At 43.6% G+C, this 26,322-nt stretch overlaps 1 protein-coding gene and 3 non-coding genes across 18 annotated transcripts in view; all 4 read left to right on the top strand.

The window, feature by feature from the left end:
* PUM1 (pumilio RNA binding family member 1) overlaps positions 1 to 26,322 on the top strand; it is a 72,921-nt gene that overhangs the window by 28,042 nt on the left and 18,557 nt on the right. For 9 of the 15 annotated variants that reach the window (XM_026076401.1, XM_026076402.1, XM_026076400.1 and 6 more), the window contains exons 5-13: positions 1,446 to 1,624; positions 3,548 to 3,714; positions 4,653 to 4,923; positions 10,696 to 10,789; positions 12,202 to 12,318; positions 17,972 to 18,123; positions 21,997 to 22,135; positions 23,705 to 23,848; positions 24,564 to 24,860. In XM_026076401.1, the coding sequence (XP_025932186.1) occupies positions 1,446 to 1,624; positions 3,548 to 3,714; positions 4,653 to 4,923; positions 10,696 to 10,789; positions 12,202 to 12,318; positions 17,972 to 18,123; positions 21,997 to 22,135; positions 23,705 to 23,848; positions 24,564 to 24,860 (1,560 nt within the window). The remainder of the gene's footprint in view (positions 1 to 1,445; positions 1,625 to 3,547; positions 3,715 to 4,652; positions 4,924 to 10,695; positions 10,790 to 12,201; positions 12,319 to 17,971; positions 18,124 to 21,996; positions 22,136 to 23,704; positions 23,849 to 24,563; positions 24,861 to 26,322) is intronic. The other 6 variants (XM_026076404.1, XM_026076411.1, XM_026076410.1 and 3 more) reach the window with 3 other exon arrangements.
* LOC112971222 lies at positions 11,022 to 11,107 on the top strand. Its single transcript, XR_003255274.1, has one exon. It is a non-coding gene; the product is annotated as a small nucleolar RNA SNORD103/SNORD85 (small nucleolar RNA).
* Positions 15,631 to 15,716, top strand: LOC112971221. The gene has a single exon (XR_003255273.1). It is a non-coding gene; the product is annotated as a small nucleolar RNA SNORD103/SNORD85 (small nucleolar RNA).
* On the top strand, positions 23,948 to 24,034 carry LOC112971223. The gene has a single exon (XR_003255275.1). It is a non-coding gene; the product is annotated as a small nucleolar RNA SNORD103/SNORD85 (small nucleolar RNA).

Here is a 26,322-nt window from a genome sequence, read left to right as displayed (position 1 = left end):
TTAATCCGTGCACCTTGCAGCCTTTATTCCTGGGCCGTGCCCTGCACTGCTGCCTGTGAGTCAGGGAAGTAATAGTTTCCCCTTTTGCTCATCTCAAAGGAAGAGAAGAGTCATGGTCTGAGCAGTTGTTCATGGTCACTTCCACAGAGAAGGGGACCTTGGAGGAGGTGGGGTGCAGAGGTGTCCTTGGCCGGAAGACTCTTTTGTTCCATGAACAGCAGAACTAAGGAAGCTTGGTTTTCTGTAAGATACCTTTCACTCCGTCCGTTTTCCCACTTGTCCATGTCCACCAACGTATGCGCTACAGTCCTCCGTAGCTTTGTTTCTTCATTGCTATAGCTTGAAGCTGTAGTTTGGAAGTATTTAAAGCCAGCGCTGCTAAAAGCAGCAGTCCTGTCTCATGCAAGCCACTCATTTCTTCCTCTGCTAATGGTACTAGTAGTTATGCAGCGGTGCAATGAAATCTACTGGGGAATTGATTTGGATTAAAACAAGCTTTTTTCTGGGATGAAGCTAACCAAGGAGAGTTTCCCCCATCCACTTCACTTTTCGGCCACACAGATGTTTGTGCTGGCTTGAGGGAGAAGGCAGGAAAATGTGGCTAGGAGCAATGACAGAACGGAACTAATTCTCTTGATGGGTTATGCCTGCTTTAAAATATTTGGAAACTACAGGATCAGTATCATTCCATGTCCCTTCCCCCATCCCCTGGCAAATACTATATCTTCTGCCTATTATTTTTGACTTGCTGGCTAGTTTGAATGGGCAGAGGCTGAGTGCTTCCTCCCTTTCCTAAGTGGGGACASAAGGTCACCTTCTCCCACACAGCCGGTAGTTTTTGCAGAGCTTACAAGGCCTCGGAGGGACCCATCCTTGGTCAGTTTGGGTTGAATTTGCAAACAAATTCATGCTTTAGAGGGGATAAAGGGATGGAACTGGTGCAAGGGGTGAGGAAGACAGAATGAAGTTCTCATAAACTTCTTTTTCTTGAGGAAATAGCAGCAAAGAGAAACTGTGATTGTGACATATGAATGTGTTAATTCATATGACCAAGGAAATGAGTGTAGGGTGGCGTAACCTTATGGCGATGTTTTAAATGACAGTTGCAGTTGAAATTGAGACTGCCTGTTTTTCACCGTACTAAAAACAAATTCTAGTTTTTCCCTTTTAATAAAGCTCTTCTATTAATTGCAGCATTTATTTAGAGACTTAAATTTCTGAAATCTAATTTCTGTATTTTTCAGTGTTTGAATGTAGTTATCACTTCCAGCTTTACAGGTTCTAGTATTTCACAAGCGAGAGAGTCAGCTTTCTTCTAATGGACATCATCAGTCAAAAAGCTGGTGCTCATTAGTACAATTAAGACAATAGAGTATGTATGTAATGACTCGCCTCCCTTTAATAGTTGGATCTACTTATAAGAATTAAACATGTTTTTGTTCCAGATCACTCTGTTTCCCAGCCTATTATGGTTCAGAGAAGACCTGGTCAGGGCTTTCATGTGAATAGTGAAGTCAACTCGGTGCTTTCACCACGGTCAGAGAGTGGAGGACTCGGAGTTAGCATGGTGGAGTATGTGTTGAGCTCATCTCCTGGAGATTCCTGCCTAAGGAAAGGAGGATTTGTAAGTGTGCCTGATTGTGAAATTTGAGTTCCCGTTATGTTGTTTTCTCCATTTACTGCTTGTTGTTGTTTGTTTGTTCTAATCCCTTCCTAAAGACATATTTCCTGTTCATTTTGTTTGCTCTTAGTTTAGTTCTCTTTGCTTAAACGGGTAGGTTAGTGGTTTTAGCGGTTGTTCTTGAGCAGGGGATGCAGTATGGGCGATGGGTATCGATGTGAAGGTAGCCGACGTTCCCTGATGCTGAGGACGAGCATACGTGCGGTAATACCATCTTAAACTTGTGGTTGGAAATGTATGCAAATAAACATGTAGCTGATGCTGTGGTTTTCGAATGAGCACGTGGATGCTCTGTTGCTAGCCAAGAACAAAAAGCTCCATACAGCGACGCTAGAAACGTAGTGTAGTTGCAAGTGCCGCTCCAGTATGGGAATGCTTTCAAGGGCATGTTGTTTCCCGTGGAGAAAGGGCATCGTGAGTCACCGTGCTTCATGGGGTGAGGAAAGGAGCACAGTAACTGCTGCCTCAGATCTAAGGATGTGGCAAGAAAGCGGCATAACCCAAGTCCTGCCCCCGTAGTGGCAAGAAAGCCTACATCTCAGCTCTGCCCGATAGCCGAGTGGTGTCTAGTAAGCGTTGCAAAGTGTAGAAGTGAAGAAGGTTTGTTACTGTTAACCTGCTGCACTCATCTCTTTGGGGAGCCCATTTGTGGTTTCCCTCATCCATCCTCTTGGTTTTGTCCATCATTAGTGGGTACCTAATAATTTTGCTGAACCCTTGAGCCCAAGGATGATGATTTTTGGAAGTTGAACAGGCAGAGTAAGGAGTCAATTTGTCACCCAGTTTTGGGGCTAGAGACATGTCTCCTTTATAGCGTTAATGGTCAGGAGGTCACTTCTGAAACTGAGGGTCTCGTTTGTGAATACTGCACTGTGTGGATGAGAATCGGACTCAGAACTTGTATTTATAGCTGGCATTTCCAACTCTGCTCTCTGATATTAATCAACTACTTTATTTAAGAAGAAACATCAGATGATGATTGTTTAAAAACAATCTTCTGTTCTAAATATGAAAAAAAAATTACCCCGAATGAGAAGAATAGAGAAATGTTATAGTTGATACAGGGTTCAAATGCCCTGTCATGTGCGAAGTACTTCTCTCTCAGTTACAGTGGAAGATGGCGTTTGAACGTCCGTCTTCGTGACGGCACCAAAGCTATCTATGATAGATAGGTTTACATTTTCCTTGCCGTTTCGTATCATGCATTACGTTGGTTTTCTCTCCCTTTTGTTGTTCAGAACCCTGCCCCTGGCATCAACAGCCTTTGTTCTCCTCCCAAGTGAAATAAAATGCAAACATTTAAGGGTAGACATGCTTCAGATGTAATACCAGTGATGGAATGAACCTGTGATTAAGTTAGCAATTGACTCGAGTGCTCGTAAATATGCTGTACCTTGGAGTTCGCTGTGCGAGTCACAGTAACGTCCAACTGCAGCGAGGTTGCTGACGCGCTAGTTGAGTTGCATAGCCCTTCTGTCCATAATGTTGTATTTAGAAGCTGCTGAAATAATTCTGAAGTGCTGAAGTCCCATTTAGAAAGAGGACTTGGATAGCGGTTTTTTGGTTTTAATTGTCTCAGGCTTTGGGTGGGGGTTTAGAGCTGACAGAGTCAGACCTTGATTTACTAAAAGTAAGAAACGGAATAGATGATAAAACCTCTTTTGGAAGAAAACGAAAACTAAATTCCTTTCTTTGTTCAACTGTGGTTGACTATTTGGCTTTTTTATATTATTATTTGTTATAACTAATGTTTGGAAGTGACTTATTTCATTACGACATGTTTCTTTGATTTGCTACCAGCTCTGGGAAAGAAAGTAAAATCGATCTGAAAGCTAAGCTTATTAAAATAATGTCTTTTTTGCCTAGGGGCCAAGGGATGCGGAGAATGATGAGAATGACAAAGGGGATAAGAAAAATAAGGGCACGTTTGATGGCGATAAATTAGGAGATCTGAAGGAGGAGGGGGATGTGATGGATAAAACAAATGGTTTGCCTGTGCAGAATGGGATCGACGCAGATGTCAAAGATTTCAGGTATGTGCATCGTTAGGTATTAATTAATTAGCGTCGCACTTAAGATTTTCTGTGCTGTGATAAACAGTAGTGGAAGAGCCTTTATYGGCCCATTGAAACAGTGTTGCAGGGACACCACATTGTACCCAGGGAAACGCTGTAGGAAGGCGGAGGAAAGCTGATAGCTCTAGTCTCTCTGTGCAGACCTAGTTTTGGGTAATGTATTTTTGTTTTATTTACATGCCTATTTTTAATCACCTTGCGTGGGATCCCTGTGGAAATACCTACTGAAGACGTTGATCCGGCTTACGTACTAGTCTAAATTATAGTTGGGTTTTTGGACTTTTTTTTTTTTCCATGTAGTTCTCAAGAAATTACAGCCTGCTGAAATTTTTGCTAGCCTACCTACTTGTTGCGCCTTGTTGTGTTGACATATAGCAAAACCGTAAAAGCAAAATGAATGTGCTGTGAGACACATACCGATGGCCCTCAAATTGAGATGAACCATTCCTCACTTCAGTGCTTATGTTAGGTAATTAGGAAACCGTGACAGCTACTTTAGCAAAGTTTCAAGTGAGATGCGGTGCCGGAGGACTAAATTGTTAATAGTTACTGTATAGGTTTATGGAAAATAATTCTGGCAGTTTTGAAATCCTGTCCTGTCATGGCTGACTCTTTCCTCACTTGAGAAGAGAGAAGTTGAATTTGATTTTATGTTATACCATAACGAGTTGGGGGGGTGTTGGTTGGTTTTGTGTGCTTTTTAAATTATTATTCATACGTTGTTTTGAAGAATTCATTTAGGGAAGTAGGTCAGACCCTCCATTTTTGTTTTTTCTGTATAACAGCTTCTACAAGCAACTCCAGCCAGTACGGGTACCTGTTGCTATTAGTTGATGCTGTCTGCCGTTGCGTTAAATAAATATGCTTACTGATCGGTCTCCCTTCTTTCCATGCAGCCGTACACCTGGCAATTGCCAGAACTCTGCTAGTGAAGTGGATCTTCTGGGTCCCAACCAGAACGGATCGGAGGGCTTAGCCCAGCTGGCGAGTACTAATGGTGCCAAGCCCGTGGAGGATTTCTCCAACATGGAGTCCCAGAGTGTCCCTCTGGATCCCATGGAGCACGTTGGCATGGAGCCTCTTCAGTTTGATTATTCGGGCACTCAAGTACCTGTGGACTCGGCTGCAGCGACCGTGGGGCTCTTTGACTACAATTCCCAGCAGCAGGTAGAGTATTTGTGCTCGCTCCTGCCCGCCTCGCTGCGGTTCCTCTAGCAGGGTCGACGTGGGGTTAGCATGAGATCAGGCTCCTGTCTYGGTGGCCGATTGGGGCAGGTGTCCTGCTAGTGAGCTTGACGCGGAAGATCTGCTTAATGTGGCAATCTGAAGAGCAGCCTGAAGGACCTGTAATGACAGCAGTGCTGCACAGAAAAGTGCAGTTGATTAATCAGGGTTAACTTTCAGGTAAGTTTGCATTGGAAAAGAGCTTTTAATTAGTAAAAAAAACAACTAAGGAAAAAACCCTCAAGCCCTAAAAGTGGCTTAAAGGTTGGAGTACTGTTAGGCGTAGGTGTTGCAGGCCTGGTTTGGGATCTCTGCAGTGCTGAATCGGAGTAAACCTGACGGAATATGAACGAAAAATGAGTCTCAGCTGGCTTACTCTTACTTGTGTGGTTTAAAACCTATTGAGGTCAGAGTCCGACACTCTGAAACTTTATCTCACCCCAGCGGGGTTGTTTGACCTTTTCTCCCACRCAAGCAGCCCAAACTACTCGTCCCGGACAAGTAAAGCAGTCTTTGCTTTATTCTTTGGCCTCCCTTGAATGCTGGGCCAAGAGCCAAGGATCAACTCTTAATCTACTCCTGTTCCTGCTAGTTTGGGTGACAATCATAAACTTTTATTGCTTTCCTTTTGTTAGTGTTCTGTCCGTCAGAGAAGAATAAAATCTTTTGTTTTAGCTGATTGGGGGAGTATATAATTATTCCTGGGTTTCCTGAAATGTCTGATCTTTTTAGCAAAATAGCCTGACTGGGAAAGACTATTGCCATGTTTATACTAAAGGCCTTCTTTAGGATAGCTCTCAGAGTCTTAAAAGCAATGTAAATATCTGTGCTGTAGCTTCGTTGGTTGTTTTATTATGTAGCATGTTTGGGAGGTTAACGATGGAAAATAATTTTAACGATTAAGCTAAATAGCTGCTGCGTAGTTCAAAAAGGAAAAAAAAACCCAGCTATTTTCAAGTCTTTGTCTTACTGTGTGATGTAAAACCTTGAATGCAAGAATTACTTCAGCTTTTTTAAACAATGAAATTTGTGTATGTTTAAAAACCGATATGTTAGAGCTAACTAAGTTAATTGCTTTTTAAAGAACCCTTGGGTTTAGGAAAGTAACTGYGGAAATGTGGAGTCTCCTTTGCATTTTGTCTGTCAATGTTTTCTGTTTAAATTAGGCTCGCTTACAAGTCAGAGTAGCTCTTATTTTTTTTTTCCTGCCACTTACAAATTGGCAGAAGATTAGACTCACAGATTGGGCACCTCCTGTACCTACCTCGTGGCAATAAAAATTCTGGAAGCGAGGCCTACCTGGAAAGTTCGCTTTCAGAAGCGGATTGTCGTACGGCTTTCTAATTCCTGGCTCCGTGCGGCTCTGCAGGCGTGCTTAATTTTCCTTTGTAGGAGGTGGCGGGTAATATTCCTGCAGAGCTGATGTAATCTGCACGTAATCGTGCTTCAAACTTTCTTCTGGGTTATCTGTGAAGCTGCAGTTCTCTCTCGTTCCTTTAAACTGCGAGTTGCGGTGGGATTGCAGGAGTCCTGGCACGCTTCATGCGGCTCCACGTCCCCTGACTGCGGCTGGTACGCTCGGCCCCCGATTGAGGTAATGCTGAGAATAAGCAGACCAGGATCTGTTGCGTAGGGATTTATTTTATTTAATTCCTTTTATTTCATTTATTTTAAAGTTTCGGCTTTGTTGCAATAGCTACTTACGCCGACAGTAAACTCAAACGATGGGTTTTGGTGGACCTAAGCGCTGTGTTTGAGATTAGGGATTCACTCTCTCTGCTGCCAAATGTAATTTCGCAACGTGTGTTTGTATAAATGCAGTGCACCTCGGCTCAAAGGAAAGACCCGTTTCCTTAATACGTTATATCCAGCCAGGGTTTTCTCGGTGTTCACTGCCTGCCAGTTATAGTTTGTATGAAAGAAATCTGACTTTTGAAAGTACAGTTTTCCCAATCAGTTACTTTGAGAAGGAAATATATCTTGAACAAAACTAAGGGGTTTTTTTTGTTTTATTTTTGTAAAAGTGTCTTTCTTGGACCGCTGGAAGGCGTCATATACTTTGAAGGGATTACAGGCAAGTACGGCTGAAAGCAATATTAAGAAGGGAAGGTCTTAGCCACCTGTAATCTGATTAGAGATGTCAGATGTTTATGCTGCAGAAGAAACTGGATTGCAGAAACCTAATCTTGCAGTGTTTCCATAACTGCATAATAGATATTCTGGTTTCTTGGAATTCCCTCTACGGCTCCACTATAGGTTGTAAATGATACTTTGCGCATATACCTGTGCGTGAGAGAAAGAAAAACTCCTTTTTGAAATGTAGACAATACTACTGAATTTCTCCTAAACTACGTTACTTGGTTGCATCTTTTTCACCATTCGTGGGTGTGATCCTGTATAAATGTGATTGAACTTCAGCCTCACCCTGTAAATTCAAGTTAATGCTCCTTCTGAAGAGATTTCTTTTTGTTCTTCCACTTACAAGAGAGCGCAATTTAACACTGGTATGAAGTTTAACCTTTATTTAATGCGCGATAGGCTTCCAAATAAGTTGACAAAACGCTTTTAATGGGGTTTTTACTTTCTGCTTGTCTGTATTTCTTGGAATATAGGTCGCTGCGGTCAGCAGATGGAGACAGTGCACTGAGGCCTTAATAACGCTCCTTAAATATGTAGGGTTGACGATTCCCAGAGCCTGCCTGGCGTACGAGCTTATCTGGCGAAGTAAAGCCTGAAATTCGGCTCGGTGTTAGTTGGCTCCCCCTCCTTTTGTACGCTCCAAAAAATCTACAGTTGCAAAACGTTTTAGCCACTCGCACTGAGTATCTTCTGGGCAAACTCATTCTGGAGTCTCGGTTTATTGGCTTGTGGAAAGTGTCTTTTAGGGCAGCCGGAGGGAGAGGTCGCTCATTGAGTCGGTGCCTAAAATATCAACATTTATCTGCCCTCCCTTTGGAAGGGAAAACCCCTGCTTAGAGACTTGAGAGGAGGTCGCCTGCAGACGRAAGGAATCTGGCCCTTCCTTGGTGTAAATGGCTGCGTGTTTTATCCTTGCACGCGGTTTTAATGAAATTCGAGAATATTGACTGTGGAAGTAATCGTAATGCAGTTGGAGCRAAGTCTTTAGGTTTCTTTGCATTCGCAGGGGAGGACTTCAGGGTGCAGATGTAGATGCTCGTGCTGATTTTTCTTTAGCAGATGAAAGGGCTCTGGCCAACCGCTGTGCTCCTTCTTGCTCTTCTTTCTTCTCTTCTGCCTCCCTAAGATCATAAAACGCGAGCCTTTAACCTCAAACTAATGGGTGTTAGACTCTGTGACACGGATAATGTCGGGTTTCAAGATGATTATGGCTGTTTTTCTATCAAAACTCTCCTGGCCCATAGCAGATTTGGAGAATCTTTGGGAAGTCCCTCTTGAAGAGCAGACACGGAAATGTCACCTCTCGAGATTCCCGCTGTGTTGACATGCTGATCGCACCGTTACCCACGCTCACTGTGCTTCATACCTGCTGCAACGGCGTTTTCAGACTTCTTTACAAGCCAAACGGGTCACYTTGAGCCTGTTCCATTACAACTTGTTATATCAGCTGTGATTTTAAGAAAGGAGCATCCTTTCCATCTCCTGCCTCGAGTCTTTGGGTAAACTCCGGTGGCTGTTGACAGAAGCCATTTGCAGAGCTTCTTGGGCACTGTGGCTCGATTTCAGCAAAAGAAAAATGCAAAGCTTGGGTTTTTTGGGGGGGTTTTGTTTTGTTTTTTTGTTTTTTTTTTGCTAGTACCTCTATTTTAAAAAAGGATCACTGAGATGCAGTTGGGAAGCACGGAAGTCGTCACGCACGTGAACTGAGCAGAAGAAAAGGTATCTGCAGGGGAGTTTGGTGCTTTTTCTGCCCTTAAGACAGACAACGAATCTAGTAGTTTCCTCTGCTACTTACCTTAGCAGACCACAATTTAGCAGACTGGAAAAACCAATCCTGCAGTGCAAAAGCATATAAAAACTAAAGGTTTTGGGGAAGTGTTTGCAGCTGAAAAAAGCTCAAATATTTGATCACTGCATTCAATAGAAAAATAGACAGCAAGAACGAGGGTGGCTGTTCTAGAGGTGTCTACACCCAGCAATGGAGCAGGGGGTTGTTTTTGTTGTGTTACTGTCATTCATGCTTGTTGGATAAGCAGAGGGCCCCCAGCATCTTAAAGGGTTAACTATCTTTGGGGAAAACAGATAGTTATGACTGTATTTTTAGCACTTGCAAGATCAGCAATCCGTCTTCTAACTATTGAGTTTCTGGATCTCAGATCTGATGCTGAACTCCTACGTGTTGTTTCTCCTCTCGAACCTCTAAAAAGAGAAGAAAATAGATGATGTGGGCTGTCTCCTCTCTTTTTTTCATGTTCGCTATTTAAACAGCACCGTTGCTCATCCTGCTCTTAGGAGAACCAAGTCCAATTTTTACCTATAAGAAAACACATTTTCGAAATGTGCTTCTTATTGACGGTTGTAAGCTTCTGCCCCAAACATGGGCAGAGTTAATATTGCTTCTTCTGACACCTGAAGTAGCTCGGTTGTCCTCTCCATGACCTGAAAGAGGACGGTGCTAATGGATGTGGAAATTGTGGAGCGTTCAAGCTCATGCTTTTCAAGTGAAAAAAGAGAGAAGACATTTATCGCAGCAGTTCACGCGGTGGTTCATGCTTTGAAAATAATCACTTTTAAAAGTAAGCAGGGTTGCTTGGGGAGATTTTTGAAGCAGCTACTCAGCATCTATATTAAATGTTTTAATGGAGCTGAATGAAGATCCGCTAAGGTTTTGATTCAGAGAGCAAGTTTCATCTGCTCACAAGCATCTCGTCTAGGCCAGGAAGGTAGGAAATAAGCTTAGTAGGGATCTAGCTGAATGGAAAAAAATCTAAGTAAAAATACTCCTTCTTTAAAGACTAATGTAATTTTCTTTTCCTTGTTGAAAGTGACTGTTCTCAATAATATTGCATATGGCTCCCAAAGATTATAGTGAGCCGTAAGCTGGGCAAACGTATCTATGCTTTGGATGACTTAACCAAAAAGTCCCAGGGTCTGGTTTTTGTCTGCRGTCAAAGAAGAATTTACGCTCCTTCCCCGGATTTGCAGAGATGATATTGGAGACGAAAGGCAACCGGGTAAAGAAAGCGTTGTCTTGGGCTTCATAACCTCCTGAGGCTGGAGGATTTCTGAAGCTCTCTCAAGAGTATCGTCTCTCCCGTTCCTAGTTTTACAGTCTGCCTGCGGTCTCGCTTGCCGTTTCAGAGCATCTGTGAAAATAGCACTGGTCGCCTGGGGACTTAACTGCGTTTTAATGTCCCTAGTGTTGTTCAAGACCTGCAAGTGGTTGCGTGAGCTACCGGTGATCCACAGGCTGCAGTTAAAGGATGCGTTTCAGGAGGAATTGGGAAAAAGGGTTTTCGGGCTTTGCGTAATGGCAGAAGAGTGCTTTGGGGTTTGGAAGGAAAACCCTGGCTGTGGTTTAGCTCTACTTTAAAGATCATTTTTCAGGTGGATTAACACGAACAATTGATTTCAAAAGGRCTCTTTCTGATGTCCTTTTGAGATTTTTCCCTTTAAAGGGGAGTGTCTGTAGTTGCGAAAATACGTCTAGGGTAAAGGAATTGCTTTAAAAGGRAGTAGGAGAATGCTTTTCTGATGCACGAGTAAAAAACCATATTTGTTCTTTTGTCCCTTTAGTTGTTCCAAAGACCGAACGCCCTCGCTGTTCAGCAGCTAACAGCAGCGCAGCAGCAGCAGTATGCGTTGGCAGCTGCCCATCAGCCTCACATAGGTAAGTCTTGCGCTTAATGAATTACATTTTATTAGCCTTCTTCATTTAGTCCTCAGAATATCTTGGGAAACGGCAGGGGAAAAAAAGGATTGCTAGACTTCAGAGAATCCTAACTGTGTTTTTGCAACCGGTGAGTAATCGACGCGCAAGTGGAAGTATACTGTTTGAAGATTTGCTTGAAAAATCCTGGAGATATCTTGTTGCACGCTTTAAAAGCTGTAGAGCATTCGTGTCTGGCAGGAATGACACTCTTGCCCTGGCTGAGAATGCTGTTCAGTAATGAGAACGTTTAGAAGTACTTGCTTGCTCTGAGTCAGACGTGAATTAGGGTAAGTAGCACAGTGAAGTGAGGGGAAAATGCCCAGTTCGGTGTACGCCTGAGTATATTTCCTGTGGTTCGGCTTTAAAATTCATTTTTTAAATCATAACTATAGAATTTTAGGCTTCCTTGRGTCTGACTCTAACTTAAAGGTATAATTTGTGCTAACACATGGTTCATATTATTGAAACAGTATGGATTAACTGGGAAGAATGCCCTTAATCTCATGCAGAGAAAAACAGGAGAACTGTAGAAAGGCTACTTGTGGGTGATGAGAGTAAAAATAATGTATTGTCTCGGGGTTAAAAGTCTTTAGAAAAATCAGCAAATTAAACAGTAGTTCTTCCTACCTAGAAATCCAGTATAAACTTATTGGAGCTTTTTCAGCTCTGTGCAGTGGACTTACATGTTTATTGGAGTTCAGGGATAGACCCAGATTAAAATTCCAAAGCTTTTTAACTTACCTTTTCTCTCCTCCTCTTTCCTTCCCCTCTCCCTCCCCCTCGGCCCCGGTAATTTCTCTGATTAAAATGCTTCTTTGCAGAGGAAGATAATGCCTACGCGGCGGTGATAGTAGTCGCTCTAAGTGACTGCAGTGTTATCCAGACATACCAGAGCTGCTTTCAAACTAATTAATTGGAGTATACGGGAACTCAGAGTGTAGGGTAAATTGGTTCTTGATTAACTTGCTATAGGAAAAAAAAAAAATACAGAAGAATAATAAGCAATTAGCTAAGATTAATACCAAGCTGGTGTTAATAGCCCCCTAAACTGTAAGGGTGTATCTGCACTGCAGAGATACCCGAGCAGGTCTAGTCTGTTTTGCCACTTCCGCCTTCCGTATGGGACACTGCGTCTTTGGAATTGGATTTCATTCCTCCAAATCACATCCTCCATAGGCTGTTGTAATAAGACTCTGGGAAACATAATGACTGCTCGCTACCTATAGAAAACAACCTGTAAAAACCTTGGCAACACTAAAGCAACCCGAGCGTTTGYGTGCCAATCTGTTCAGTCGGTGGGTTTTCCAGCCAGATTATTGCAGATGTTTTGGTAGGGCTGCAGTTCTAGTCAAGTTTGTTTTTACTGACAGGTATGTTTTCAGCAGGTTTAGCTCCTGCTGCCTTTGTACCCAATCCGTATATCATCAGCGCCGCTCCACCAGGAACGGATCCGTATGCAGCCGGACTTGCAGCAGCTGCAACCTTAGGTGAGACGCTTTCAGTTGTCTGTGCATTTGGTGCCATTTCTGTACCTAAACTGTTCTTAAGTCTGCGCTGATCGGGGCTATGAAATATTAGTACATTATAAGTTTTATGGAGAGATAATAGTATATCAGTGTAGTGCTGAAGCAGAATTTGTCTTGAAAACCCTGTTTTCTCTGGATTAAATATGATAATTATTGTGTAACCCTTGTTAAGGGTCCTTTTTCTGTTGAGGACAAAAACTAAAGCAAATGTGAAATGCAAAACTTCTACAAACAAATGTTGTTACATGTTTTGTTTTTTTTCTTGTGGCTGACGGTAGTAAAAAAATACCTTTGAAAATACACTACTTAGAATGGTGTCGGATGTGTTTTCCTGCCAGGAAAGTTATGTCTTGTTGCTGTTTAGCTTGATTTACTGCAGTGTATCCAGCAAATGATACCTTTCCCATTTGCTAGGTGTCTCTTAAGAATTTATGCTCTTTAGGCTCTCTGGGTAAAAACATCCAGTATCTGCTGTGAAGCTTATACTGTGAATATGTCGTTTTCCAGATGGCAGAGCCAAGATGGTGGTTCTTGTCTTCATGTAAGAACCTTCTCCCAAACGTTCTTGTCTCAGTTTCCAAATTCTTTCCGACTGTCACAGCCAAAATTGTTGTATCTTGAGATGACAGCTCAGTGAAACAGCTTATCAGACAGTGTGAAGAACGCATTGCGTGCTGAACTTTTGCTGCATATGTCATAAAGTTCTGGCCTAAGCAGCGAAAACAAAAGAAAAACATGCTTGGGGAAGTTTATACCCATGCTTCGCTTCACTTGAGCCACCTGGAGGTGTCTTCTCCATTTTAAATAGCATCTGTTTCGTTCGGAGTAGTGGTGGGTTTTGGTGGAGGCTCTGCTGTGCTGCCACGTTCCGCTTACATGCCTAGCTTGTCTACTTAACGCAAACCTTTTCAGCTATGGCRTAGCTTGAACCAAATCTAAACCATAAAGCTTGGGCAGAGTACTATGTTCAGCACACCCGCTCAAACAGTGTTGTAGGTTTGGTACGTGACTTTTTGTCGCGTTTGACAGCTGTTACATAACCATTGCTTAGCCTTTAAGCTTTGAGGCCAGTCTGAAGTCAAGCTCTGAAACGAGATTGCAGCAACTGTTATCGGGTTGTGTGAGATATTTCTAATGGACCATATAAAAGTACGTTAAGAATCGAGATAATTGTAAGATGTGGGCTTTGGAATTTTTTGGCTGTCACGAGTTTGTATGCTGATTGCCTTATAAAAATGAAAGGTAAGCGTAGGTAACAACATGTTGTTGGCAAGCAAATGGGGCAGTGATTAAATGGAAGAAAGCCAAGAGCTCGACTGCAAGGATGTTTCCAATAGTCCCTGAGTCAATAAACGATCATGTGATGATGAGTGTGAAGCGGTGAATGATCACCTTGATACTTCTGAAGTTGGCGCTCATTCTGTAAGTATTACACTGAAGTGTAGTGGAGCAGGAGGTTGGTGTCTTGATTTTGTAGAAAGACCACGTGTAACTGCTGCCAGATTTCTGAGAAGCAGTGAACATCATCTGGACCACTCTTTTTTCCTTTTCCGTTTCCTTTTTCTTAGCGGTGTTGAAGCTGCAATTGCCTGAGTCTCTGATTGAGGCCTTATAAATTCAAACTAGGTAATACACACCCCAGAATACCTAAAGCCGCTCAAAACTCATGCATCGGAATCCGTGCTTGCATAATTTTTAATCCTTATGACTCTTAAAAAGAAATGGTGTGTAATCCACTGCAGTGTAGTTATAGTGTTACAGCTCTGGGCAACGTGAGCTACTTCATCAGTCTTGTTGGGTTTTGGACYGTAAAAGCTAAAAACGGCAATATAACAACTTTCACTTCTAGTTGGTGTTTCTTTTAGCAAAGAAATYTTTTCTGTCTAGGCTCAAACGATTTGGAAAGTCTTTTCTGGGTAATAAGAATGAGTGATACGCTGGAGGGGTGTGGAACTACTTTAGCTATTTAGAGTTATGCACGAACTCCATCAACAGAGGGCCTCCCCGGTTTGTACGGGAGTGTTACGCTGGGAGGACTTGCAGGAGAAGTTAATGGGATGGAAGAAATGAAGTTAGAGTTCTTGCTGGTTTATTGTTCGCTGTCCCTCTTAGAAAGCATGGGAATGTGCATATTTGATGGCTAAGATAATTCTGCCAGTTAAGATTGGGCCGCTTTTTTGTGATTATGAGACCATCAGCCTCCTGATAATACTTTTGGAAAGAAAAGAGTATTAGTGTTTTAAAGAATAGCAAATTTGAATACAGAGGGAAGGGCTTCATAGACTTAGGAAGAATACACATGTGTGTTTGAACTGTGGGGAAGCTACTGCTGTCTCTAAGGAGATGTTGCCTTTTGTAAGACAAGTTGGGCAATGCCGATTCCCTCTGAGATGATATGCTGTAGGCAGAGGAGTTTCTGTCCTTCGTAGGAAAGTGGATGCTGGAATAATCTGGACAGAGGAGAAACACAGTGCTCCTAAATTAAAGGTAGAATCTGTTTGGTTATATTTGCATTATGCTTCTCAAAGCTTGGGTTGCTTTGAAGCCTTATCCACTCGGTGCTGATCCGTGTCCCGTGCAGAGCCAGCTCGGAGCTGGAAGCGGGCATGCTTGCATGCACATCCCGCCTCGGACTGGGGTGTCGGGGAGCACGTGCAGCTGCCTCTTGCCCAGCTGGCTTGGGCGCAGTGTCGCGCAAACCTGCCTTCTCCTCTCCTGATCTGTGCTGGCCCCAGAAACACGTGGGGCTGCTCCGGAGCCACAGAGTTCAGCTGTTTCCCACCGACTCCTGCAAAAGACCCCAGTTCGTGGATGTCTGTGGTTGCAATACAGTTAGTTCTGAAACGATCAGCTCACAAATCGAGAGTATTCCGTTAAATCTGCTGTTTGCAACCTTGTGTTTTTCTGACACGGGACTCCCATGTTGGGACGCTGTTTACCCTGGTGGTGACCGAGTCCTAGTCCTTGGCAAGAAGCCTGGCGCGTTTGGTGCCGTTTCTGCAGAGAACAGATACGGCTTCTGGTTAAAGAGGGTTGAGTGTGAAGGCTGAGATTAAAAGGGAGGATTTTGCTACGAACACACTTGCAGATGGGTTTGCTAATGGTTCTTGACTGCTTGTTGTGGGTGTCTGTGGCCAGCGTGCGACGGAGTAGTGGGAATATTTGATTCTAGAATGGCTTTCACTTCTCCTGTGAGTGCGTGTAGCTTTAATAAGCCTAAAAGCAAGGGTAGTATCTCTGGAAATAAAGAAACATTCGGCCTGTTTGTGTAGGTCTGGCAATGATGACCCGCTTGCCCTCGCTGAGAACACCGTTCAATAATGAGAGCCTCAGCGTGTGCTCAGATGAGCTGAGCCAGGCTTGAAAAGAAGGATGTGGAGCTCTTTTAAGCGCAGCTGCCTGCAAACTTCAAAGACTTTCATCTCATCTTTTTTTTTTTTTTTATTTAAAAACACTTAAGGCTTTTGCACATCTGATGAGCAGTCTCTAGCTAGGAACAAGCCATCTAGATATGCTTGCTTGATAATTAGAACAGCGATTAAAAGCAGCTCGGAGGGATACCCAAATTTGGCCCAGATAAAGGATATTGTGGCAATTTCCCCAGTAGCCTAAGGGCAAATGCCGACCGGTTGTTTGCCTAAAACGGAGCAGCTGACTGCTTTTCTACTGAGTGCAGAAGCCTCCTAGCAGTTGGTGTCTGATCTCCGTGGACTGAGTATAAGCAGGTAACGATCCACTTGATTAGCTGCGTGTCCGTAACTATTTAAGTCAAGAAGGGCAGGATCATTGTGGGACTGGTTCATCTTCTGCAGGTTGGGCTGGGTGGGKTTTTTTTTTTAACTGTAGTTACCACTGCTCATAAAATCCCAGGTAGTAAGGTGTAAAACAAGTGGATGCTACTCGAAGACGTGTCTGAATGAGAAAGACGAGTTGCTTTTTTCTGGTAGGCTGTACACAGTACACAGTAAATCTGGCAGGGACGGATTTCGTAGCCGAGCTTCGGTGCGAGATACAAATCTGTCCGTTCGTTAAACCCTAAATTGAGGGAAATTGCAATGATTGAAACAACCCACAGAACGAGAATAACCGTGTCACATTCGCAATGAACTGTGAATGTAAAATTTGAAATGAAATATGAAATGAATGTTTCAAAATGTTGCTGAATTTCACCAGCTTGCAGTCTCGATCGTAGGAGCAGTCGTTCCTACAGGAGAGATCCAGACTGTTGTGCAGCGCGTTGCTTCTGCGTTGCTTTTGCATTATGTAGCAGTTCTATTTGAGACAAGTATATGTTATTTTAAAATAAGTACTTATGGGATTTTTTTTCCCCCTTTGTTATACCCAAGCTACAGTCAGCAGTGTCTTTTTGTGTCTCCCTTTTTACTGTCACCCCCCATTTTTCTTGGAGTRGTTTAAGCCTCTTGAGGCAAACATTCATATTCTTCATGTGTCTTAAGCTTGTTCTCCTTGCAGTGTCTTCCTGAATCGAAGGACATAATTAATAGAAATTCTTAACTGMTTTGGTTAGAACTCAAATGCTGTTTCTCTTAAAATAGAAGCTATTTTTACTCTGTAAGAGAACGCGTGGTTCAAATTTACTAAATACTTGTTTGTTCTACAGTCTCAAATGYGAATGTGGGACTCTACCTTAAGCAGACTCTCAAGCTATCAGTTACTCGTTCTGTGGGGAAGGAGGCTGTACAACCCTTGGGATAGGGGATGTATTTCAAAAGCTAAGGAAATAGGACTTTGGAAAGGTCAGCAGAAAAGTAAGATACGGAGCAGACATATTAAAAATGCTACTGGTTTTGCATACATTATTTGTTGGGAAGAACTGCACCATTCAGTGCAGAGCACTCGGTGGTTCTTCCGTTTACGCCGATCTTCCCTGGCGAGAATTATTTAAGGATATAGGCTGCTTTCGGCTATCGCCAAACAAGTGTGCAAGTGCCCTGAGACTTGATATAACGCACAATGAAGCTGCAAAAGTTATACTTGCCCTGTTGCTCTCCATTTCCCCCCCCCCCCCTTAAATATAACCAGCAATTTGGGGAGGAGGGAATATGAGAAGATGCATGATTGCATGGGCTCTTTTCTGGGGGTTYGCAAATGCAAAGCAGGACCGAGTGGCTAGCAAAATACATCTTACACGTTCAAGAATTGGTGCTGTCCATCCACAAAGAGTTTTCTTTGTTGCCTGGAGAGCTAAACGGTAGATGTTATGGAGCCGTGAGTGTCAGCTGAGAGTAGAAGCAGCTTGTATCTCTGCTGTGCTTAAATGAGTTTCTTTCTCCAAACTTTTACTTAGAGATAATATATAAAAATAAGGGCTCAACAATAGAAACATGAAATTTCAGCAGGATCAAGAGTAGCAGAATTTGACCTCATCTGATAAGGTAATAACAAGGAAAAGATGAAACTTCAGGTCTGATTTGTAAGCTGTTTTCACACGCGTAACACAAATGGCACGATCCTGTTGTGATTTGCAAAGGATTTAAAGCAGGTCGCCTTAAAACAGGATTTGTTAAACACGATGCGCGAGTATATTTGGTGACCGTTTGCTGTGTAACGGTTGTCACTGCGGAAGTTTACTGAATCCCCTTTGGCATTTTAGGCCCGGCAGTTGTCCCGCACCAGTACTATGGAGTTACTCCGTGGGGAGTTTATCCGGCCAGTCTTTTCCAACAGCAAGCTGCAGCTGCCGCTGCCGCCACTAACTCGGCAAATCAGCAGACCACTCAGCAGACCCAGCAGGGACAGCAGCAGGTAAGTGGCAAAATGCTTTGCACGTAAAGCCATTTACGGAGGAGATGGTTTTGAAGAGTGGCGGTTTCGAACGGCCGCTTCTGACGCTCGGTTGCAAGCGACACAAAGGTCCTTTGGCCTTTTGCGGAAAAGGGAGAAGAGCTGGTTTTTGTGCGCTCCGTCTACGTGTCGTCGCGTAGTTGGAGCGTGTTGCATGATACGCTTGGGACGGTGAGCTCTTCGCTCCGGTATTGACCTTAATTTGGCAGCAAGGATGCAGCGGATGGGAGGCAGCTCCTGTGTTCTTGCTGCTCCTGACTCGGATAACCCATTTTGGAAGCTACCACCAGAACAGTTGAATAGGAAGATCTCTTTTGATAGGCACAAAAACGTGTGGAAAGCTGTCGCTGATAAATCAAAGGCAGCTTTAGGACAGGTTTGCTTGTTTCCTGCTGAAAATAAGGATAGAAATAATGCAGAATGAGCTTGTTAAAGAGGAGAAACTGTGTGAAAAGTAGAATTAGAAACAATTCACGTTAACTTTTTAAAACCTGCAAGCTTGTGGATCTGTATTGCAATCTTGTTTAAATGTGCCTAACTAAAAAGACGGACACAGAATTTGCTGCATTTGGGATAGTTAAGACCAAAGAGGTATATATGTCAGTCAAAAAAAAAAGCAAAAAGCACAGTAAGTAACGCGGCATGCGAAGTTTATAGACAAGCGTGTGATCATACTTCATATAAAATGAATGRCCTAAACGGTTTATAAAAATGATGAGCTATGAAGTTGTCATGTTGGCAAAAACCTCCTCTTGGTGCAGTAGTGGAAATCACCATCTTATTACCTGGTTTCGTTATCCGTCACTGTATTTTGAAGGCTATGGAGACTATGAAAATGCGTATAAAATCCTAATTGTCAGTAAATAGCATGTTCTCATCTTTAGGGTGCTATTCAATATACGACACTCTTTAACACCAGTCTTCACCCACTCACCCGCCCACCCAAAAAAGGGGAGTCAAAACAACAGCTAMAAGAATTAGCTTGGCATCCATGCGAGGACTTTGGGACAAAAGATGGGTGCAAAAAGAAGACAAAATAAATCTGCTGTTTCTAGAAGATCAACTGTGCAGCTGCTTTGCTTTAACCTACCCCAGAAAGAAGAGAATTTGACACCTAAAAGAAAATTGATGCAGCTTTTCATCTGAGCCACTGCTTCCCCTTTAAGTGTGTTAGAGATGAAGGCTCAGACTAAGCATTTACTTACATGGTATCTGCTTTTTTACAAAAAAAAAAACAAACCAAAMCAAAACAAAGCAATGAAGGGATCACTGGGAGGTGACTGAGGGGAAATTTCTCCTTACGTACTCCTGGAAATCCTGTGCTCGGTGGGGTTTGCCCCCTCTTAGTCCATTGGCAGTGACAAAATATTGGATTACGTAGCTCGTTCTTTYACTCTTTCGTGGGAAGTTGTGCATCTTCTGATGAATCACAGGGCAGTTTCTTGTTCAGCGTGTCTATACTTGGAAAATTCTGAAAGCATTTAACCTAGTTAAATTACTGACTTTGGTTAAAATAAGCATTTTGAGAGTCTGGTATTTAGTCATAGTTGCGCCTCTTCGATGCAAATGACACAAATGCGAATTTAGTAACTTACTGCAGGAGAAAGCGGAATTGAGAGACAAGAATTAACACGGAACAATAAGCGTTTTCCTTTGCCATAATGAAAAGCTGTCTTAAACCTTTTATAAGGTTGTGTGGCAGCGTGAATTGCTAGCTTGTTATTTAAATCAGCATTAAAAAAAAAAAAATCCAGATTTTCAGACTGCATTGATATTGAGAGTGAATTATTGGTGCTAAACACATAATGAAGTTAAATGCTAAAAGGGTTAGAGGTACCTAGGCAGCCTTGTTTTGCTTCTCGTTCCCATTGCAGCCGTGGTGAGATCTACGCCGCCTTTCTTCTTCCAGAGCTCAGGAAGGCCTGGAAGCCAAGAACTGGACACGGGTTTCCATTAGCGGCTCTCCTGAACAGCCCCAGTTAGGTTGTTTAGGAGAGGRCTGGTGCTTGGGGGAAAAAAAAAAAGAAGGAAAATGCCTTAGTGATACTGCTGAGCAGCCAGAAGCACCTTCTTCACCTTAACACGAAGCGTTCCTTTCTGGTCCTTGTGCTTCTGAGACATCAGGCCTTGTGGCAGGTAGTAATTGGCAGGTGAATTTATTACCTGCTGCCCGGAGAACCGCTAAAGCCAAAAAAAAAAGAGAGCAAAAACCCAATGTTTTGTATTGTTGTAAGGCCTTTTCAGATAACGAAAGCAATGATGTTTGACACCAGTGATTCTGGAGCGCTGATCAGGAGGAGAACGCTTTGCTCCCTGGCAGAGTTAATGGTCAGACCACCCCACCTGGCAGGTCACTGGCAGGAGCGTGGTGAACGGCCCTTCTGCGCGTGCACCCAGGTAAAGCGGGCTTAAGCGTGTGACACGCGTTTGCTCTGGGCTTTGCCGTTCCTCCTGGGAGCCTCTCCCCTGCGAGTCAGGTATGTGCTAAAAGAGCTTCCACCAAGGCTATTAAAATAAAAAAAATACCAATCATCTGTAGCCTTTATAGCGTTTTTTCATTACTTTCATAGCCATAAAGCAGGCACGAGAGAGGTGCCCCCCCCGTGCGTGCTTAATGCAAACCTTTCTCCTGTAAGATGATAAAGGATACATTTTTTGGATTAAATTTTTCTAAGAAGTGCTGAGGCAAATGTTTTGGAAATCGAGAGCGATGATTCTGGACAGTTGATTTGTGACGCTTCAGACATCTTAAGAGGGGTGGTAGATTCATTTTAAAAAAAAAAAAAAAAGCCACCGGTTCCCTTCTTGCAGCCTGTCGTCCGTCACGGATGTTCTCTGCGGCGCCCTCGCGCCGTGCACGCTTGCCGGYAGCTGCGGCTTGCGACCCTGCCTAGGCTGCCAATAAGTTAAGAGTTCGCGTTCCAGCTGTGGCAGAGAGAGCTAACTCTGCGRTATATATTTAAATCTGCTAATATCTTCAATATCCTCTCCCAGTCCGTCAGCGCGCGGTCATTTTCTTTTCCCTTTTATTCGCTTTATTGGGTGACGCATACGATTCTACTGACTCGTTGCGATAATACGCGCTGAGCGCCGAAAGCCGGCGTTCGTTTTTGTAATAAGCCAACCTCGCAAGCGAGCGCCGACTCTTCCATCGCTGCTTGGAGTTAAAGGCTTTTGCAGACAAAGCCCGGCTCAGGCAATTACAGGAAAGGTCAGTTTGCCGTCTTCCCTCTTGCGAGCAAATGTGCTTAACCTGCGAGAGCTGCGTATAAAAGACGTCACCTCATGTGACCTTTTGTCATTATTTCCAGTGAGTCAGTGTCATGTCACTGGGCCACCGCTTCATATGTGGGCTGGCAGGTTGGAAAAACCCATGCTACTCTGTGTCACCAGCCYGCAGAGCCCAAGTCAAGCGTTTTCATACTTCTGCTCGAGTGGGCTTTCAATGACGCTTTGGCAGCAGAGACCAAACGTTACCTGTAATGGGACAGATGACTTGCAAACCCTTCTAACAAAGGACGATTCTTGAAAGCGTGTCAAGATGTGAAGAAGGCCAGAAGATGAAACTCTTCCAGAGTATGCTCGGTGAACTTGAGTGGGGAGGTGTTATTTGTATTGGGTCTTCTGCTTTTATCCACACTAGCAGTGTCAAGGCTTGTGGCCGAGAAAGCCRTTCCGAGTAAAAGGGAGAGATCGTCACTTACTAGTTGTGACGTAGCTGCAGTTGCGTACCAAAAACTGCTCAACTAGCCTGCTGCTGAGGTTCCTGGAAGTGTCTGGTTATTGTGGTTTACACCTAGGTCTCAAACACATTGATGTTCTTGTCTTCTTCAGGTCCTACGCGGAGGAGCCAGTCAGCGTCCGTTGACCCCAAATCAGAACCAGCAGGGACAGCAGACTGATCCTCTGGTGGCCGCTGCCGCCGTCAACTCTGCCCTCGCCTTTGGGCAAGGGCTGGCAGCGGGGATGCCAGGTAGGGACCCTGAACGAGCAGTGACTTCTCCGGAGCCCGGGGAACGTCAAGAAAACCTTATCACRAGTCTCCGCTTGCTGTCGCATTTGCCTGCCGTTCAGCAGCGTTTGGTTTTTATGACTGTATTTCTCGTTTTTAACCTGCGTACACACAAGGAATTTTGAAGGGGCTGYTGGGTGTGCACATACCTGTCTGCGCAGCGTTTAAGTTAAACAGGGTTCGGATCCCTGTGTTATCACCCATATATCACTATACTGGGGCGTTAGTCTTTATCTTACTCCAAAGAATTGATGGCTTCCCTTGAAACGTGCTTTCAGGTGTTTCTGTGGATCATGATGGCTTATGTGATCTTTATTTTAAGACCTCTGGGATGCCTTAGTCCCATTGATTAACCGTCTCTCCATCCCTACGAGGTGCTTGACTTTAACAGAGTAAGGATTTCCCCTCCACAGCTTCCTCCAAGCAGGTGGTTTTAAAAAAAAAAAGAAAAGAAAAACAAAAAAAAAAACCCCACAGGGTTTAGTATAATTTCGAATTCGTCAAGAGAGGAGCTGCTGTATCAATCCTAGCTGTAGTCCCCGAGGCTGTGTGGTACCGATGCTTTTGACACACGATGCACAGAATATTATTGTAATTGCAAAGCGCAAAGAAGAGTATTTTATTTTTTGAATAATGGGCAGGAATGTCCCGTTGGTCCCAGGGAAGAGTGCCTGATTATTTCGGCCTCAGGTCTCCTCGCTGGCAGTGCCACGTGTCCCTTAAAGGTTTTGTTATGGCTTAAAAAGAATGTTACTGTATTTAGCTACCAAGTGAATGGTAACATGCGTGTTATTAAGTAATTTGTAGTTTTCCTTAATCCCGCATGATTGAGGTTTTGGGGGGTTATATTTCCATAGCAAGTATTCATGGAGAACAGTCTCCTCTGCGTGACCCCACTGCGGAAAACATCTTTTCTTTTTGCTGCCAGTTGTTTTTAGCTGTCAAGTTGCATCGTTAGGTGCCTAAATGATAGCTCTATATTACTGAAATTCTGATGCTCTGTGCATCACCAGCATAAAAAAAAAATTGAGAATATTTTAATAGAAATGCATACCTTTAAAAATACGTACCTTTAAGTTCTCTATCTTGTTTCTTTGTGTGTGCACACTGCACCGCTTCAACGTACAGCGGCAGAGTTAGAAGTGCAGCGTGTTTCACGCACGTGTGAAAGGCACCAGTGCACCCTGTACCTCTAGGGGAAAGGAAATAGTATTACAGCATTTTAAGATCTTTTATATGTGTATAACTGTATTCACGCTAAGGACAATGCCAGTATAATCGGTTCAGGGGAAAAGCATCGCTTCTCTTACTGAAAGCTTTATTAGTGTAAAAATGTAGGTATGAAGGTCATGAACTGTTAATACAGAAGGGTTTTTTTGCTTCATGAGAAGCAGAACTCTTGTCGTCTTTTCTTTTTTTCCTTTTCTGGTTTTCCTTTAAAAATCATATTCCTTTTGAGATGATTGATCTGCATGTGTGTTGTGTGCCGCCTTATAACCTCAGCCGTGCACCTCTGATTTCCCTCTTCAGGTTATCCAGTGCTGGCTCCCGCCGCTTACTACGACCAAACGGGTGCTCTCGTTGTGAACGCCGGGGCGAGGAACGGCCTGGGGGCCCCCGTGCGTCTGGTGGCCCCCGCTCCCGTCATCATCAGCTCCTCCGCGGCGCAGGCAGGTGAGTCCTCCTCCTCCAGCTGGGAGACCCGGCTCCGTCCATGGCGTGGCAGATGCCGCTGGCCTGCGGATCATGGAGCCGTGGTCCTCTGTGCTCGGCTGGCGATGATGACACACTTGCCCTCACTGAGATCCCAAGCAGGGGTCGTTGCTGAGAACTTTCTCTGTACTCGTGGGCTGAGCCTCAAGAAAAGCCTGAGAAGTGGTGTGGAATAGACTAGGTTACTTTGCAAAGTTTTTGCCTTTTTTTTTTTACTTTAGAGCTGACCGAAAAGCAAAAATGCTTGATTTTGATGTTCTGATGAAACCCACACCTGCGGGGTGGCTTTCATGTGTTAATGGGTAATTTTGATTATTTCAAAACTTGTCTTAATTGGATATTGTTRCGTCTGTAGTCGTATTGATTTGAATCTTAGCTCTTAGGAGGAATGGAACTTATTTTTTTCCCCCTCTTGGAGCTGCCACGCTCCAGCAATRCAAACAGCAGCAGTAATAACTTGGCGTTGCTGGTGTTCAGTGGGTCTGCCCAAGCCTTGCGGCGTGTAGGTAACAAGCCAAGAGACTTTGCTGATTTTATGAGTAGGGGAATTTTTCATCCCGAGAGCCAAAAAGAAAATCTATAGTGTATATAAAAGGAACCCGCTAGGTTTCAACCTCCAAAATGGATACGAAAATGGATTTTTTCAGCCTCTGCTTCCGATTACTTCTTCCTACAGCGGTTGCGGCGGCTGCGGCTTCGGCCAACGGTGCAGCCGGCGGCCTGGCRGGAACAACAAACGGACCATTTCGCCCTCTAGGAACTCAGCAGCCTCAGCCCCAGCCCCAGCAGCAGCCCACCAACAACCTGGCATCCAGCTCCTTCTACGGCAACAACTCGCTCAGCAGCAATTCCCAGAGCAGCTCGCTCTTTTCTCAGGGCTCTGCCCAGCCTGCCAACACTTCCCTGGGATTCGGAAGCAGCAGCTCGCTCGGTGCCACGCTGGGCTCGGCGCTGGGAGGTTTTGGAACGGCAGGTACGAGTTGGTGGCTTCTGCMCGGGGGAGAGGGAGAGGTGGTGATAGCCGTCTGAGGCGAGATGGAAGTCTTCCTTGAGGGGCCGTTTTGGCTTTAAAAACCTGCAGTGCTTTCTGACGAAATGTCTTTAGTGGATGATATATTAAAGGTAACAAAGTAACCAACTTGGTTTTAGACACTTTAGGTGTGTTATCAGACAGCCCCTTGTTGCCGCAAATTCATCTGTGTGAGTTGATGGCGCTGAGGGATAATGGAGAACACAAACGTTCTAAAAAATCAGGTTCTCGAAATGGGCAATTGAATTCGCCTCTTCTAAAAAGTCTTTTGAGAACATAAAATCGACAGAATTGTACCACAAGCCGAACTTCATTTCAACTCTAAATTTACAGATCCGTAGATCTATTTTTTTTTTTAATGGCTGCTTCAGTTTTATAGATGGTCCAACCACTTAACGGGTAGAAGGAGCTGGCTGCCCTACCAAGTTCCCATGCCGCATCAGCTGCTCCTTACCAACCAGCCAYGTCAGGCACTTGCCCAGAATAGGTGGAAGCTTATACCTCTTTCATGAGGTGCTAAACTTTGGATTTCCTCCCCTTTACTTGCATACGCTTGATGGAGACGCTGAACTATCAAGGCTTCGGTTCCCAAGTGGTAACCGCCTGCGTGCTAACTCTAACCTCAGAGTAATGCCTAAGCGACTTTATCATCCAAAGTGGTTTTCATGCATTACTCTGAGAATTGTTTATGTCATAAGCAAAACAAGTCACTTTGTTTGCAAGAAAAATTATATACATGGTTTATTTTGATTTATTTGTTAGGCTGTTGGAGACAAAGATTTTTCAGAATAAAATTAAACCAGAAAGATGTGGGTTGGGTTTTTTTTTTCCTCTTTTTTTTTTTTTGTTTGAAGTAGAGCAATTGTTTTAATTACTGTTTAGTCTTAGAGGTAGTAATTATATCCTGAACTTCCCTGCTTTCATCAGTCTGAAGGGCAAGTTAAAACATGCCTTTTGAACCTGGTCTGTCAGAAAAGACTGATAGATTTACTATCACTGGATCAAATCACAAGTTTTTCAATAAGTTATTCTAAATATTTTTCTGAAACCCAGCCTGAGAATTCGAACCATCTTGGACTCTGGTAAATGCAGCGTTTGCTTCTTTCTTTTCAGTTTATTCAACTCATTGGATTCAATGACTAGTTTGCTCAAAGCTGAGATGCACAAACTTGTTTTCCCCCAATCCGTGAATAAAAATGTGAGGCTGTTGCTTCTAGAGCTTGGTGTGCAGATATGAAAAATGCCTAGTTCATTRCAGGCAACAATTCCACTATTTATCAAATAAGATTTAATGCAAAATTGATTTTTTTTTTCCCCCCTTAAGTACACAGTGCATTTAAGGAGGTTTTATTTGCCTTGCAAGAAAACTCTTAGGAAGAAAAAAAAAGATGGTTTTGTGTGTGTT

This window comes from Apteryx rowi, unplaced genomic scaffold (assembly GCF_003343035.1).
Source record: "Apteryx rowi isolate R43461 unplaced genomic scaffold, aptRow1 scaffold_43, whole genome shotgun sequence".
Classification (NCBI taxonomy): Eukaryota; Metazoa; Chordata; class Aves; order Apterygiformes; family Apterygidae; genus Apteryx; species Apteryx rowi.
This window is presented reverse-complemented; position numbering and strand designations above follow the sequence as displayed.